General features: G+C 38.0%; 1 protein-coding gene across 1 annotated transcript in view; it reads right to left on the bottom strand.

Annotated features, from left to right (window-relative positions):
- Positions 1–18,698, bottom strand: part of LOC129281713 (extracellular matrix organizing protein FRAS1-like) — a 75,592-nt gene that overhangs the window by 30,858 nt on the left and 26,036 nt on the right. Inside the window, exons 18-36 of the mRNA XM_064113368.1 lie at positions 18,062–18,205; positions 17,277–17,420; positions 16,386–16,526; positions 15,707–15,847; positions 14,719–14,859; positions 13,582–14,261; positions 12,596–12,755; positions 11,297–11,475; positions 10,431–10,553; positions 8,799–9,054; positions 7,803–8,072; positions 6,816–7,215; positions 5,778–6,073; positions 5,097–5,287; positions 4,263–4,499; positions 3,414–3,594; positions 2,326–2,514; positions 1,408–1,527; positions 149–453 (exon numbers count right to left, since the gene is read on the bottom strand). Of these exons, the coding sequence (XP_063969438.1) occupies positions 149–453; positions 1,408–1,527; positions 2,326–2,514; positions 3,414–3,594; positions 4,263–4,499; positions 5,097–5,287; positions 5,778–6,073; positions 6,816–7,215; positions 7,803–8,072; positions 8,799–9,054; positions 10,431–10,553; positions 11,297–11,475; positions 12,596–12,755; positions 13,582–14,261; positions 14,719–14,859; positions 15,707–15,847; positions 16,386–16,526; positions 17,277–17,420; positions 18,062–18,205 (4,298 nt within the window). The remainder of the gene's footprint in view (positions 1–148; positions 454–1,407; positions 1,528–2,325; positions 2,515–3,413; positions 3,595–4,262; positions 4,500–5,096; positions 5,288–5,777; positions 6,074–6,815; positions 7,216–7,802; positions 8,073–8,798; positions 9,055–10,430; positions 10,554–11,296; positions 11,476–12,595; positions 12,756–13,581; positions 14,262–14,718; positions 14,860–15,706; positions 15,848–16,385; positions 16,527–17,276; positions 17,421–18,061; positions 18,206–18,698) is intronic.

The raw sequence follows: 18,698 nt of genomic DNA, 5'->3' as shown, positions 1-18,698 counted from the left end.
TGTTTTCATTAGACCAAACAGGTATTAAACCAAGTGTAGTGTAGACCAAATGACAATTAGACCAAATTGATAGACCAAATGGGGCTAGTCCATGAAATATTAGACTATGTGAGAATAGACCAAGTGGGTATAAACCAAAAGAACTTACCTGGTTGGTGCCATCATCCACAGTGAATGTAAAACTATCCATCATATTTTCATCAGGACTAGTGTGGACATAGCTTATTGCTCCAGCAGCAAGATCTGCTTGGGAGAACTGAGAGATTCCTGACCCAGGGAAGTCCGAGTGCTCCACCCGGCCATAGTTCGGTCCATCAGTCACGTAGAACATGAGGTTACCCGGGATGCTGTCATCGTCGGTGGCTGAGAGGGTCTCGGTGGTGATGGTGCGCGAGGCGCCCTCTTGAACAGTGAGGGGTTGGTTGGCCAAGATGCGAGGTGGGGTACGATCCTCTGTTAAGGAGATATACATCAATCAGTACCGTACAGGGCTGCCAAACTTTGGATGAGCAAATTAGTATTCTGGGTCCCGATGCATATAAGTTACTATTATGGCAACTTCACCATCCACTGGTAACTTGCATAGAATCCTTGATTTTTATTGGCTGTCCAGCATCATTACCATGGTCAGTTGTGTATGCAGGGGGGGTTACAGGGGTTCAACCCCCCCCCTTAAATTTATGAGATACCCACCCCCCCTAAAATTTTCTTCTTTTTCTTGTCAATTTTTTTTGAGGTACGAAACGATGTAAAATTTGTGGAAGACCTTTCTTTTTTTTCTTTTTTGCTTGTCAACTTTTTTTGGTAGGAAATGATGACCTAAAATTGGTGGTAAAGACCTTTTAATCTTTTTCTTCTTTTTTTATTGCGTACGCTACTGACCATGGTATTTACCATCAGAAGGTAAAGTAATCATAATAGTAACTTTTATGCAGCGGGCCCAGTACGTTTAAAATTACCAGTATCAAAATTCATGTTTTCCCAATTGACCATATTTCATTTACTTATGAAAGATACATTGTGCCTTCATTCATAGTGAGATTCCTATTTGAAAGAAGAAAATCAGAACCATAAGACCCCAACACACCCACATATAAACAAGTAGTTAGAGTCACACAGGTATCAGCTTTCATGGGGGAAAGGATTATTCTTTGCAAATACCAGATTTTGTGAAAAAAAATGAAATCACCTGTAAAAATTCTGGATGTAATTCTTTGGCTAAGCCAGCTTAGCTTCGGACAACTGTCTGGCCTAGGGAAGTTGCGATAATGACTTTACCAAAAGGAAATTTCCAGTGGCATTACATATCTTCTGCTAGTCATAAAAATAGTTCTACTTTGGGTGATTTACATCCAAATGGTGTTATATTCCCATGATAACTGATGATTCTGTGGATAGTATACATACCTAGTACAGTGATGATGAAAGATTGATCAATGAGATCATTTCCTTCAGGGTCACTGATGGTAAACTTGACAACAACCGTTCCAGCTGGTTCATTCAATTCATGGACATACTGGATATAACCTAGTACAAAGAGAACAAAGATTGCAAGAATTATTACTGTAACTTCTGAAGCAGAGTTGCCAACCTCAATTGTGAAAAAAAAAAGATTCTTTAATTGCTTCTTATCCTATTTTCAAGCCAAAAATCAATTTTTCTTTCAAATTTTGAAAAACATATAAAAAAATATTCATTCTTACAAGTTTCAAAAATCCTATTTCTGGGGAGAAAATCCCTTTATTGTCACTTTCCTGTTAAAAACACTACTATATAGGATAAAATCCTACTGATTGGTGGCTCTGATGAAGGTTTCAATGACAAAGATGAATGAGTTTAGATGTTTCATGGTACACCATATATTCTTCTTGTGGGCATGTGTTAGTCCTGAAAAGGACCACCCAAACTCGACGTTTCAACAAGTGTGTTCTTGTCGTCTTCAGGAGAATGTTCTACTATTAGAACTATTACTACCTGATGAATAACATACTTTACAATTTATATTGCATGTATCATGTCATAACAAACTGTGAACTCCGATCTAATTTTACTGGTTACTACAAGCTGAAAATATTGATATCTAAATAAATAGAATGAAATTGAATAACCAAAATGCACCAAAAAAATCAATAAAATCTGACAAAAAATATCAAAGTTTTCTTAATTCTAAAGTTTAGCCATATTTAGAGAAAACTGTTATATGTCATGTCCCCACATGTAAACAATTAGCCAATCAACTTGAATAATTTCAGTAGCTTTAAACTGAAATGACAATTTTTTTTATTACAACAAGTTTCATGGACTGTGCCCGAGGAGACTTCTTACCATTGTTGATGTCGTTTTGTCTGAAGGAATTCTTCTGAGAAGCACTACTGATGTCAAACTGCTTGCTTGGGGTGACAAAGCGAAGCTGACCAACGTTGGGGTCTGCAGCTACCGTGAATAGAAGCTGGGCATCTTCGGAGTCAATGTCTGTGGCTCGTAGGGAATCTGGACTGATTGTTGTAGTTGAACCTTATAAATAGACAGACAGAGATTCCAAAATTAAAATATTTCCTCTACAATCGCCAACAATCACCAATTTCTTACTCATTTCAAAACTTTGCAAAATTAAAAAGATAAAAGACATTTCACACTCAAAATAAAAATTAATGATAAAATAATTGATGTACTGAAAAGTTGCCATTTTGCATTATGAAACAGTGATTATTGTTTTCAACATGTTGCAAAGTTTAAGTGATTAGCTTGAAATAAGCTTTCATTCAATAACTGTAATACAGAGTGTGCTTGGTATGGTTTTCACTTTTTCAGTATATTTTTTCACTTTCTAACTATATTCAATTTGAAACATATAGCATTCAGCTAAAGAAACTACACAACTGTTTACTAAAGGAGACATTGTACCTCTATGATTTAAATGACAAACATAAAACCCACTTTAAAGGTGTGATTGACTGCAACGTGTGTATTAAGATTGGATATGGAATATCAAATAGTAAATTGTATTGGAGTGGTCATCTGAATATTGATATAAAACATTCTATCGATTATTATCATTCAAATTAAAGTGAAGGTCAATTCAGATACCAATCATAGCCTCTTTAACACATCCTCAATGAAAGCAGATAGATCTTAAAATGGATGAATGAAGATACATATCATTTGATTTACACTACTCTCATAGCTCCTTTTTCGTAAAATATAAAAGATAATTATATTTCAAATGGATAATAAAAGTCCCACATCTCTTTTTCTCTAATGCTAATTACGTACAGCCAACCCAAGGGATTTTCCCCCATATATGCAAGCAGCTTGTGACATGCATTGATTCACGGATTTGTGTGTGTAGTCTGCCCATTCATAAAAGTGTCTTCCTAAACTATACCGGTAGCACATTAAAAAATGTTTCATACCTATCTGGACCCGGAGGCCTGTATTGGTAGCCAGCCTGGGTGTCTCATCGTTGACAAGGCCTATAATGACATGGATGTCTTCTTGAGCCGTGTACAGTCCATCCGTTAAAGACAGTCTGAAAGTATCAGCGTTAACGTCCGAGCCATCGTGAACGTAGATGATCAACTGTTGAACAACATCCTACAAACAATAGATGAAAAATAAACAATATCATTTTTTGGATAGATCAGGAGGCAAAGAGTGAATCTTTGAAGAGTTTTTTCGACAAAAATGTTAAAAGCTACTGAAAATCCTGGAGAAATCAGAGTCTACCTTGGAGCCATCATGAACATAGACGAACAACTGCTAAAGTCAATAGATGGAAAGAGAAAGCAATTGATATCGCTGCTTAATATTCTATATTTTAAATAAATACCAGAGGAGGGAGTCATTGAGAATTTTGTAAGTGAAAAATGTTATAATCTACTGAAAAATGTGAAAGTATCGGAATTTACGTCAGAGCCATCATGAACATAGATGATTAACTGCTGAACAACACCCTACAAGCAATAGATGAAAAAATAATATCACTGCTCAATATTCTACATTTCAGATGGATACTAGAAGAGGGGAGTGATTCATCAAGAATTAGTCAGCGAAAAATGTTAAAAGCTACTATAAATCATGAAATATGATATTAATAACAATAATAATAATAATGATAATTATAATAAACTGTTCTCCCAGAGGGTCCTGCTTAATATAATTATAGTATCATTATTGCAATATGTACACAATGTTTAATCTATCTACATCCCTATAAAGCACAAACAGTGATCAATAAAAATTGTCACCCAAGTAGTACTTACCTCATAAGTGAAAGTGTCTCCTACCCCAAGGATCTTGCCAGCGTAGATAGGATCCTGGATGAAGTCCCTACGTCTTAGGTTACCATGCTGAGGGTAGTTTACTATCTCAAAGAGAAGATCCTCTGTGGGTGTGTCCAGGTCACGAGCATAGAGGGTTACATTGGCAATGATGACACCCTCACCCTCGGGTACGAAGGCCTGCTCGGTAACGATCACTGGCTCTTCATCGTTCACGAGCTGGTGGGAAGAAAAAAGTTATGTATTATACTGTAACAGAATGGATTATCAATAATTTGATCATTGCAATCATCTTCTCCCTCATCTCTCACTCTCTTAGTGGATATTGGTCCCCCTTCTCAATCTTCTAGAATTTCTGTTCTTTTACATCATCACTGTCATCACAATCGATCATTCCCATCACCACCACCACCATCATCATCATCATCATCATCATCATCATCATCATCATCATCATCATCATCATCATCATCATCATCATCATCATCATCATCATCATCATCATCATCATCATCATCATCATCATCATCATCATCATCATCATCATCATCATCATCATCATCATCATCATCATCATCATCATCATCATCATCATCATCATCATCATCATCATCATCATCATCATCATCATCATCATCATCATCATCATCATCATCATCACCATCATCATCATCATCGCCATCGTAATCATCATCATCATCATCATCATCACCACCAACATCATCACCATCTTCGTCATCATCATCACCACCACCACCATCATCACCACCATCATCACCACCATCATCGTCATCAAACCCAACAATCTTCCCTCACCTGGATTGTTATATTGAATCTCATCTGTGGTGATTCATTCTCCCCGTCGGTCACATGAAATAGGAATCCATCATGAACAGGTTCAATGTTATGATGTCTGTTGTTCACGTAAAAGATGACACCATCAAGGATATCCTGTACCCTGAAACTTGTGATGGGAATGCCAGCGTTGGACTGCTCTGATCCAATACCTATAAAATATGACATAAGTACAGAACATGAGACATTCATTAATTTATTTGCAATTGACTGTCAATCAAAATCATACAGTAAGATAACAATATAATAATATAATAATAGCCATTTCATTTAGTTCGTAATACTAAGTTTTTTTTGTGCTTTGGCCATAGATAGGTAAATTTATATTGCTAAGACAAGCTGAATATGAGCTTCACTAAAAAGAAAAGACCTGGGATGAAGGATTTAATGAAAATACAACTTGCCCCTTGGATAGGATGTTAAATTGAGGCCCCATGTAGAAAAGAGTCACAACCTTTGAACACTACCAACCCACTGCCCTATTCATATAAGAGTAGGGGGGACCATGATGTAGTGGTCCACCTACACTCCCCAAATCAGTGATATCAGGAGAGATTCACTTTACTTTTCACCTCAAAGGCAGAGGCGATAGAGGAGAAGAAAAAGAAGAATGAGAACAAAGATATGAAAGAATAAAATTACCAGCACGAATGTTCTCCACATATCCAAAATTTGGCAGGGTATCCATGATGATAGAGAGCTGAGTGACGCGGGTATCGAGATCCGTCGTACTGAGATGAAGGTTAGAGATGGCTTCCCGACCTCCTTCCGTCACCAGGAGCTGGGTTGGTAATGTCACCAGAGGGGCAAGGTCATTGACAGGAGTGATAGTCACCGTGAAGGTCTGACCTTGAAGACTGTTCCCACTGGTGTCACTCACATTGATCATAATGACCTCACTGATTGGCTGGCTCCCTATCTCACCCTCAGAGACGTACCTAGAAGAAAACAAATGATCAATTTCAATTGGCGTAATTTATTTCCGAAACTATTTTGAGTGAATGAATGTTTGACCACTGTTGTCTCATTGAACTTTATAGAATGGTTGCAATTTGATTCATGCTTCATATTTTATTCCCAGACAAAATCAATAAATAAAACCAATGAAAAGTATCTGAACTTAAAATATCAAATGAGAGGATATCATCTTAGCTCTCTGGAAAAACAAGGTCATGAAGCATTGTGGGTTACGCGTCAATGATCACAGAAAAGTTTGACAAGATGCATTATTGTAATTTAAGATTCATAATCATTCATGCATGACTAATAGCAATTTACAACTGATTAACAATTGATGTGATTATATGAAAGCCAGCTTCTTCCCAGCACACTTAATCTTCTACTTTTACAATGTTTTTTTATGTATAGTGCATCAGTAAACTGTACCGTATGAAGAATGATCTCTAAATGATTCCATGACCAAAGAAGAATCAAAGGCTATTATTCCATCATGAATCTTAGTAAAACTTCCTAATAAGCTATAATTAATTCTTTGTATTTCCTTGCCACCTCCTTACCGAATTCTTGAACTAGCCTAGTCAAATTTCAGCATGGTCAGATAATGAAACAGCGAGAGAATTTCTACTTTTCAGTAAAATTTTTAACAACATTTGTTAGGTCTAATCTTCCAATTACAATATTTCGCAGATAAATAAATGCTTAGAAAGCTGTTCACAATACCTTATTGAGTAGGAATTGATATCAGTCTGTGTGAAGGATGACCCAACACCAAGATCCTCATAGACATCCCCGACAACTCTCCTCTGGAGTCGTCCATGCTGGGGTTGTGTCCTCAGCTCGATGGTGATGCCATCGGCTGGAGTATCATCATCTTCAAAGGCCAGATTGTCGTGGGTGACCGTGACCTCGCTGTTCTCCGGCAGGTAAAGCGAGAGGGATGCGGTCCGGCTGACGAACGGATTGGTGGTATCAGTGAAAGTGATGAGGATGGTACCGGTGAGCATGGCTGTATGGCTACCATCGGTAACGGTGATCTCAAAGCTATCTTGGTCAGTGGCCGAGTCATCATGAACATAGTGTAAGGTGTCTTGGACAAGCTGGTTGTAGGTGAAGGTGTTGCCTGGGAAGTGACAAGAACAAATGACATCTGGAAATAGTATTTTCAGCTCAGTACAAGGCTTAAATTAATCCACAGCCACAATGGCTATGGCCATGGATGTCATATCGATTGACCTCTTTGCCCTTATCACTGGCCTTGGAGATAGATCACGCCCTCCTTTATTAATTTTTTACCATTTGTGCTGTAACATAGAAATGTGCCCTACTGGAAAAGTGGACTTACCTTATAAATATTGGAATTCAAATGAGCTATGCTTCTTGTGATAACAGCTCTCCTGCATCCCTCAACTGATTTGTTTATAATGATATCATAGGAGAGGAAAACATGGCTCTCACTCTTCATGAGGGTCTAGCAAGAAATTTACAATCAATTGAAAAAATCTATTTGAGAGTCTCCAATTCAATAATGTCTTACGATTCATTGCAAATTTGCAATCGACTTCTAATCTGCTTCTTGAAGTAACGAGTGTAAGCTAATTTGCAACAGCTACAATTGATATACTAATGGTACAATTGCAACAGAAACCTTGCGATCGATTACAAGCGTTTTCTTGCATCCCCTCCCCTCAAGGTATTTCATCAACTGACCTGTATCAAGGTTGAGAGAACTAAAACCACTCTGGAAGAGTGTACCATGTCTTGGACCTAGAGCCACCCGGTAGACCAACTGCTCTAGCAGGGTGTCCAGATCAGTGATGTCAGCAAGGTATTCCCTCACTGAGACAATCCCTCCTCGGTTCACCTGGAAGAGAGGGCTGGCATCTCTGAAGACCGGTGGAGCATTGTCCCTCGGAAGAAGACTGATGGTGAATGGTAGTGGTCCTATTGTGTTAGCTGATGCATCTAACCCATCAGAAACTAAAATGAAGGAGTTCAAGAAACAATAATGGTCAATCAAACAAAAATGATAAATTAATTTCAGTTCTGACTGGTTTCACATGCTCTCCATCCCCTCTTCTGTTATTGCACTTAATTTTTGCACTATTGTTATTGCATATTGTATTGTTCATTATCATTGTATTGATCAGAACTATTTTGCTTCCTGGGAATAAAATAAAATGAAATAAACACAAAAAACATAGCAAGACAATTCCTGGGGAGCATGAAATAACTTGTCAGACATTTTACCTCACAGTTACCATTATAACAATCAGACACCTGTGCTTCTCAACCAATCAAATTCAAAGAAAGTTTTCAGATTATGGTTTTCTGACAATTTGTCAGAAAACAAAGTTGATGAAACTCTCTCCTAAGGCGCATTTAACAAGGTGTTTTGTCATAAATTTTCACCAACATATGTTGCAAGCTAGCGAAAATGCTTGCATCTTATTGACTAAAGGGCAAATTTGTAAGGATAAATCACTAACACGAAACTTGTGATGATAAAAATTATGACACCCGACTGTTCTTCCCTCAGCAAGTTCCCTCAAAACATGGTTAATGTACGACTACAGGCATGGGACAATCCCACCGCTGCCACACAGAATACAAATGAACTCGCATTCTCCACACAATCAACATAGATTGCACTATGACCATTAACAATACTCTGACAAATCAACCAGCGCTCCTGGATGAACTCACCCGAGAACTGGAAGGTCACATCCCTGGAGACATGGCCAACCTCAAGAACGGACGGACGGTAGAGGATCCTACCAGCATTCACATCAGCCTGGGTGAAGACCGTTATTGGTAGGAACGGAGCATCACTGTTGACAATAGTCCCATCCCGTTGGCCGAGGGGCGTGGTAATGTTGTAGAGGATGTTGCGATCAGGGCTGTCAGGGTCGGTGAAGGCAAGGTACTGCCTGGAAAATGGCGTCAGCTGATCTTCGAGCACCTATTTAGATAACAAAGTTGTGAAAAAATCATTAAATCAATTCATCGCAACTCCCGATGTGTTTAATTTTTTTTCATTTCATTTCATTTATTTCACATTAAAAACCAATACACACAATTACATAAGAAAGAAACGGAGATTACTCGATGTATATATAAAAGAGAGAGAGAAAAAAACATACAACAAAATTAAAATACGATGGTAAATAATGTGACCAGGGCCCCGGCAGAAATGGAGAATACGAGAAGGAAGGAGAGGCCCACCCCGGGAGCACGTACGGTCAGAGGCATTAGGCACTCTGGCCGTGACCAACTAAGCTCCCGGAGTAGCTCTCTCCTCCAAAAGACAATGTTAAAGTGCATCCCTGCATCCCTGATATAGCTCTTTAGTAATCAAGGAAATGAGATTTCAATGTACATGTATATAATGATCTCATTGAACTTAATACCACCAACCCCCCCCCCCCCCCCAAGTCAGATCATCATCCATTGTACATGCAAACTTGGATCAAGTTTGAAGTTAAATAATTGAATGGTTCTATAATGTTTACCAAAGATAATACACAGTGCAACAAACTTTTAGTGAAGATTGTACACAATTTGTGCATTTCCCAATAACACTTTGACTCTACATATCATAGTTTAGCTAACTGAAGAGCACCACATTGTGTTTGATGGGTTATGTGATTCCCTTTTCAACAATAGGAAGCCGGGGTAATGATAATAGTAGGGCCCACTGGGAGAACAGTTTTCAGAACTGAAGTGGCTTCCCTGGGTAAATATACCTATATTATTATATTTATAGGAAAACATTGTCAAGAGCGATTTTAACAGGGTTCACTAACATTTTTAGAAGTACATGAATGTAAAAAGAATGGCACAGTCCGCATTCAGACAAGATTTCTCAAAAGCTTTAGCAAATTGAGTCCTAAACAAGTTTTGTGCTGTTCAAGCAAGGTTTTCACCGAGTTGTGCGAATGTCATATGTACCACTGATAAACTACAAGCTAGTCAACGTACACATGAATACATAACCAAATGCAAATAATGTGAATGTTAAAAGAATCACAAACTAATTATCAAGAACTCTGAGGCTTGCTTAAGACATTTGCATAACTTTTGTGATCTGACTACGGATTTACAAGACTCTGTGGAGAGTTTGCCAACATTGCACAGGTTTTTTAAAACTCCTGCACATATGATTAAGCTTTGGAGACATGTTTGAAAACAAATCGCGAACGAAGCATCTTGGGACGCATGAAATGTGACTATTGGACTTTTTACATTAATGTCCTTCACAAAATGTTCCAGAGTCTTGTGAAAATCGTACTTAAGTATGTGGAACATCATATAGAATGATAATGTGAGGTTACTTACAGGCATGCCAAGAGGAGGGGTAACCTGAGGAACCAGTCTTGGTGGCTGATCATTACTAGGCATGATCTCAATGTTGAATACCTGACCCCTCAACATGTTAGGAGGCTCTGCTGAATCAGACACCTAAAGGGAAAAAAGATAAAACAAATAAGGCACTTGTCAAAGGTGTGTGTCACATCTTCTAGCAAGAATACCACTACACAGGCACAATGCTGAATCAGAAGAAAAATCCATAAATAAGGCATGTTGTCAAAGGTTTATGTCCTGTCTTTATGCAGAAATCTTGCTATACAGGCACTGTGCAACTTATTAATAGCAGCTTTCCCGCATTCTGCATTGATTTGCTTACATTTAAGGTGAGAATTTATCACTGAAAGATGGTTGAGGGTTCTCTGCAAGAATGACATGCGGCTCTGAATTATGACAAGGTGTCTTATAACTATCATACCATTGTAGACATTTGAATAACTGATCACTGGGTCCCTTGACTTCTGATCATAAGACTCAAACAAAAAATATTACCACATCCTGTAAAGACGTAAAGGCCTAAGAACTAAGGACTGTTATGCTAGTAAGGCTGGCTTGGTGGGGATATATTCATAGTGCCTTGCAAGACATTGCCTAAGTCAGAAATGGAAGCAATAGTAGCAGTTCTTTGTCCCCACGAAATGAATGATTTGAACTAGAAACCAGACAAAGACTAGGTATACAGAATACTGGACTCTGCAATATCCACTAGCTTGGTAAAGGGACAACCCGGTTTCAGTTGGCAAGAGGTTAAAAGTAAATGCATGGATACCATTGAGTCTTCCATTAACTATGTCGTTTAATAGAGTTGTTCGTAACTTAGCATTGTTTGGACTAACCTCAAACATAAAGAAGTCCGAGAAAGCTTCGGCACCAGAGTTCTTGTAGTAGATATAACCTTGATCGATATCCCTCTGGAGGAAGGTTATAAGAGGTTTCTCCATGACCCCGTTGCCAAGATCTGTCCATCCATCCGCTACCCCACCCTGGGTTACAGGAACGATCATCACGATGTCACCTAGATGAAAGAGATAAAGGAACAGAGGTTTTGTCATTCCATTTCATCAATTGGTGATTTCAGATCCAGTGTTGGTGTTGGAATTTGGATTGCTTCCCCTAGCTCCAAAATCTATTCTGAGTTTGTAAAACTGATCCAGATCACATTATTGACATCTCAAAAACTAGTGAGTGACTTTTCAGGACCATCTTCATTTTATGTTTCGTGATATACTCATGTAAAAATTGACCTAACACCAACACCAATAGGTCAACACTGAACTAGAAATCACCCATTATCCTTATCCAATGCTGCTATGACATTTTGCACAGAGCATTGCAGAATGTGCAAATACCACTGGTCCGGGTCACCAGTCATTTCGATAGCATGTGTTTATATCCCACTGCTGCCACCAAAAGAGCAAATTAAACACATTGGACATGCTGCATACCATGATTAGGTGTCAAGGCTGTACATTGCTGAACATAGCTGACCATAAACATACCGCATATTAGTGTGATCCATTGCTCCTTATCCCCTCACCGATTTATCAATCATAACTCTCGTTTTAACGAAAACATGATAAGCAGTCCAAATTCATTCTACTTGAAGCATTCCACTAGTTGAAATTAAAACCACGGGCTGGGTCATCAGTCTTTTCCATGGTGTGGGTTCATATCCCACCACTGCCACCAAAAGAGCATTGTGGCCCAGTGGATTAGTCTTCAGACTTTGAAACAGAGGGTCATGGGTTTGAATCCCAGCCATGGCGTAATTTCCTTCAGCAAGAAATTTATCCACATTGTGCTGCACTCAACTCAGGTGAGGTGAATGGGTACCCGGCAGGATTAATTCCTTGAATGCACTGAGCGCTAAAAGGCAGCTCAAGCTAAAGCCGGGGTAATAATAATAATAAACAATGCGCCTCTGAATACATTATTTTTTAGATAGATGGCGCGATATAAATGCCTATTATTATTATCATTATTAAAGAAGAAATTAAAGACTTTGGACATGTTGCATGAAGTTATACCATCTTTATCATTAGGCACCCGGGCTGTACTTTGCTAAACATAGCCAACCATTAACATAACATATCATGGCGTGGCCTATAATAGAGATGAATATGAAAGTGATTTACCATGCCGAGGGTTGTCTGTAGGAGGGATCAGCGTGTATATAAGTTCAGAGTCCGGAGAATCAACATCTTGAGCTCGTAGGTGATCACTTGTAATGAGTAGAAGACCGCCCTCTCTCACCGAACCCTGAATATTGTTCACTAATATGGGACCGCGGTCATCCTGTAGGAGATAATATTGTTTGATGCATTATTACTATTTATGTACATAATTACATTTATGTCCAAGTTTCATGAAATACATGTAGGTCCTTATACTTCTAAAATGATGATGACATTTCAATTTTGATGTTGACGATGCTATTGCCGTTGGCAAAGCAGCGCCTACATCATGTTCTTGCTCTGCATGCAAGACCAAAGAAAATATTTTAGTTTTATATGTCTATGTTTTTTTCAATCCTTTTGTTTTTAATATCTCCTTGACGAAATTTGATAGCGACATTATTAAAAAATTGATTTTGATCAGTAAGAGCCAAAAAAATTTACAAACAGTTGTGCTCACAAGTTAGTGAACCCACCCCAGAATGCACTCCTTCATGTTGAATGTAGACAACAATGCAACAGTGTTCGGCAAGTCCAGAGAAACAAACTTTATTGGATGTAATATTGTATCATCTGACTTCACAATTAAATATCTAAAACATAGCAGAACTTGAACACTTTAAATGTGTTCATTTTCTGGTGGGGTTCTATAACTTTTGAGCACCACTGTACATAGATGAATTTCAGCTTGACATTATTTTTGTACATGATATTACATTTTTGAGCAAATTATGGTCTGTTGAGAAGGTACAAAATCAATTGAAACTTTATACCCAGTACACTACCCAAGGATCACAAATTTGTTGTCGAAAGAAGCACATAGCAAAGATAGCTTAAGTTACTAATCCATCAAGCAAAAAAACATCAAGGAGGGACCCATAATTTAATTCACACTCAATATCAAACATATTCAAACATATAAAATGTATAAATGCATATTTCATTACCCTGGGGATAATATGAATATTGAAGAGAACATTTAGGATGTTATGACCATCGGAAACTTGTAAGACGATGACATCATATTCTGTCTCACTCCCATCGTGGACATAGTTGATATATCCCGATCTCAAGTCATCCAGACTAAACTGGCGAAGTCTTGATCTATCTGGAAGGCGGATGAGCTTGCCGTGCTTTGGGCCATCGATAACCGAAATGACCACCATGTCAGCGTTGTCGTCATCGTGGATCTGGAGGTTCTGACCTGATGATAGCTGCCCGATTTCGCCTTCGATGACAACGAGGGGTTCGTTCCGGGTGACGTACGGAGCGTGAGGCGAAACAATGATGATGCCCACGTCCTCGGGTTCTGAATAAAACATGCGATCGCTGACTTTCACGGTGACATACCCATGGAGCATTTGCTTCGCGTTATGCGTATACCTCACTTCACCAGCCACGAGCTCTGGGTATGTAAAAGTATCACGAGCTTCCATGATGACGCTGTTTCCACGATCTATCTTAACAAGTTCACCGTTTGTTGGTGGGCTGACAAGAATGAAGAGGAGATTGCTGTTGCTTGTGTCAGGATCAAAGGCAGTGAAGAATGAAGTATCTAAGACTTGTATACCTCCGATACCAGTCGTGATAGAACCGTTCACATATAATGATGGTGGGTATAGGTTAGCTGTGAATAAGAAAAGAGGAAATAAAATTAAAATAACAAATGTTTGAACTACACTCAATTAAGGATTTCTTGTTGAAGATAAATCTAAAAGGTATGTTCTACAAAAATCCACAAAATTGTGTTCTTCAAACCCATCTTAACTTATTACCACAAAATAAGTCGGGCTTAATGCAAGATTGAACCATTTCAAATGGGAGTAGTATATCTTCTAAGGAAAGTGTACATTAAGAACCAGGCCACATTCTCTCAAAGGGATTTTCTAATTTAAAAAAAGAGGCCAAAACCTCTGTAATGTCTTTGTTTATCAAAATAAAAACATATGTTTTGACTACTTTATATCTTTATAACCTGTGGGTTTCTGCACATTAATGGTAAAAGTTTGATTCATTCAAATATTATACTGTCAATCATAACTGATTTATCAAAAATTGTTTGTTAACAGAATACACTTCCATACCTTCACAGATGTTATTAAGAGGGTTGGCATAGTAACCATCCCCACAATCCTCCACGCATTGGCTCCTCAGAAGATAAGTACCAAGCATACAGGTCACACATTCTATGGGAGTCACACAGGCTACACAGCCAGCAGAACACTCTGCACAATATAATGAAAATAAAAAAATGAAAATCCATATTTTATTGTTCGAAATTGAAATCTGAAACAGAAATACTCTGAAAATTCATTTTGTCCCAACCGATCATAGGCCAGGCAGCCACTGTGCAGCGCCAGATCGACGTTGCTCCGTAACTTTAATCGCTGAACGCCAAACAGGGTAGCAGCAATCTTTCACAACTTTTGGTCTGACGCGGCGGGGTTTGAACTCCTGACCTCCCAGTTGTGGGACGGACACACTACCAACTGAGCCATCACACCGGTAAAAGAGAATAATAATAATAATAATAGATGGGACTTATAAAGCACCAAATCCACTCTGCAGAGTGCCTAAGGCGCATTGAAAGAAAGCGAGAAAAGGACGTTTTCAAAAGCAATGATAATTAAAGAATTAAAGAGAAGGTATGAAGATTTTCAGTTACCCATGTAGATGAAGTAGTCCTGAAAAGGAGTGCTGTGAAACATTTTGGCCGAAGCTCCAAAAAGTACTTTGTCTTGACTTTACATAGCAAACATGATAAGAGAGGAATCATACTCTTTTTTTCTGGGTGGCGTTTCATAAATCTGTTCATGATTTCACATGACATTGCATAAACTTTACGAACAAACTGTTCTTGTGTTAACCCTCAGTTGACTGGGGAGGATCCTTGACAAATTCTGTGTCTATGAAACACCAATCTGGTCAGAAATGAGCAATGAAAAACTGCATTAACAGCTGTAGACAATGGTCACAGTAGTCCTTTTTTCCAAGTAAAAACTATTGATAGCTAAAGAGTCTAATCTTATACAGAGTGAAAAGATATTTTTGACAGGAACAAATTGATCTTACCAATACATGTATGCGTGCCATAGTCACTGAAGTATCCTACTGGACACTGCATCACACACTGAGTATCTAGGAGAAGGCGAGGTGGCTGACAGGATGTGCACACACCCGATCCTCGGCAAGTCAGACACTCATCGCCACATTCTAAACAAAATGATATCAATTTTAGGGTTACAGTTTACTGATATGAAACTAGAAACCAGAATATATGTATTAATAAAAGTAAACATACAGATCATGGTTGTTGTTTTTTCCAATAAATCTGACATCAACTTTTGATCTAACAATTTTCTGATTTGAATCTAGAAAATAGAATATACATGAAGACGAGTAAATAAATACATCAGGGTTTTGGGGATGATATATATATATATATATATATATATATATATATAGTAAGGTTTTAATAGAAATCCTGAAAAGACAGGTTTATTTTATCACTATCAAAGGCAGTTAGTCCTTTTTCACATGATTCAAATTAAAAATATTTCAGCTTCTATTTAGTTATTACTGCAGTATTTTGTACAAAAAGTTATTGCCAGAGCTTTACAGACTCTTGTCTTCTGACAAGTTGTCAGATCTGACATTTTTCCTTGATGCCATTGGCCGAGAAGCCCAAGTATCTCACTGTTACCATGGTGACTATCAGATAAAAGAGACTTTGTTCAATACTGGTTCTTACCTCTGCATTCCCTCCTCGTTTCATAGTAGCTGTCTCCGCATGACGTGACGCAGGATCCATCCCTGAGCTTGAGACCATCCATACACTGGGTACAATCGTTAGGTCCTGGGCCATTGCAGGAGTTACAGCTCCAATCACACTCTACAAGACAACAAACATTCATCCATGAATAAAATACATTGAACAAACCGTCGTCAGTCATCCAAACCGTCATATCACACATACAATGTACCGGTACAACAGTGCAAACCCATTTCTGAATAAAATCAACTTCTAAGTTTACTATAATTTCCACACTTATTGTAGTTCCTCAGCCTTACAATATTTTCATTGCTAGAAAAATACATGGTTGGAAAGACCAAGACAATCGCTCGACATTGGTGGTTTTTTTTACACAAAACCAATATTTAGAGAAAACGTCGCTATAGAGCTACACGCTTGTTAAGTTTAGTTTGAGTTGTTTAGATTTTCCCTGTACAAAACAACAACAACCCTGACCGCGATTTAAATGTGCGTGATCAGTCAAAACGTTGTATCACTCTTTCACATGCAAAGTCAATGCAGCGCAGATACAACAGTTTGACTGCGCATTTGCATATTCAGTACACACAGCTGTTCTTTCCTTTGCTACAGTACACTTTCCTATGGGATTCGCGCGTTTTATCAACAATTTGTATGGCATCGTCATGAAAATCCCCACATCTCTCAGAAACTAAAATAAATTGCTGCCTAGAAATTTGATCATGTACAGAATAGGACTTGTACTTTCATTTTCGGCAAAAATCTTGGTGAAGGCCATCACAGGGATTCAAACCCACGACCCTCTGTTTCAAGGTAAGGAGACTGATCCACCAAGCCACAACACTTCCCAACTTTGGTTGAGTTACTCACCTCTACACAACCTTGTGACAGGATCTAGGTAGTACTGTTCAGCGCAGACCGAAGAGCATTCACCAAACTGAAGGACGTCTGTAGGATCCCGACATACAAGACACTCAAAGGCATTCACGCACTCTAGGCAGTCTATGTTACAAGCTGTGGAAAATATCATGAAAGGAATAAGTAAACATTAATATTAAATATTATACTAAAATGTAAAGGGCTGTATTCTTCAAGCCATGGTTTAGTTAAAGAAAACAATTTGTATTATAAAATGAAAAGCAAAGGAATATTCAATGAATTTAATAAAATAATTTTGTGCTTGATCAATGTCATGAATATTGAAGGAGTAAGATGAACCTAGCATTCCATGGAAGTGTGAACTAAAATTTGTGTTTAATCTGAGGTACATCTTATCAGAATACCACACAAATGTTTAGTTTCCATGTATTACCCATATAAAGTATTTACCACATATCATTTCAGGTAACACCATGATGCATGGGTAATTCCATGAAAAAATCAACCTTTTTTATCACATTTGACCCTCATTTTTCTAAGTTCTTATTTCACTTCTTGAAGAGTAGCCCCAAGATTTGCCAAAAACAATATTCAAGATATCTTGAAATCATTACTATATACAACAGAATGATAATTGCAAATAATTACATAATTCTTGGTCATGCAAAATATAAATGGCCCTTCAAATGAAAAAAAATTATAAAGTTTAGCAAAGATCACCCTTATGTGGAAACAGGTCCCCTAAAAATAAAATCATTTCCTATCATGTGTCTTACCTTTGCATATACCACCGTCATTGTAGTATCCTCCGTGGCATTCCAATGAACACATACTAGTGTGTGTTAAAACATGACCAGCATGACATGAGGAACAGTCAAAGACACCTCCTGATGTGCATGTCCTACATGATGTGTGGCATTCTGAAAATAATGTTAGGATATATTAATCAATTAATAGAGAAGTAAACGATAATCTATATTCAGATACTCATCTACAAACAATGTCAAAATTGCGTATTGATCAGTTGAGTAGAAGAATGGAGATATAAGCATGTGCCACAATCTGTGACACAGGCATTGTCATCATCCTCATCATTAACATCATGATCAAGATCAAGATCATCATCATCATCATCCTCATCATTAACAACATCATCATCATCATCATCATCATCATCATAATCATGATCAAGATCATCATCATCATCATCCTCATCATTAACAACATCATCATCATCCTCATCCTCATCAACATCATGATCAAGATCATCATCATCATCATCCTCATCATTAACAACATCATCATCATCATCATCATCATCACCACAACCACCATCACCCTCATCATCATCACCATAATTCTTCCCCATCACTATCACCACTATCATCACCATCATCAACGTTACCAACACCA

This window comes from Lytechinus pictus, chromosome 18, assembly GCF_037042905.1.
Source record: "Lytechinus pictus isolate F3 Inbred chromosome 18, Lp3.0, whole genome shotgun sequence".
Lineage (NCBI taxonomy): Eukaryota > Metazoa > Echinodermata > Echinoidea > Temnopleuroida > Toxopneustidae > Lytechinus > Lytechinus pictus.
This window is presented reverse-complemented; position numbering and strand designations above follow the sequence as displayed.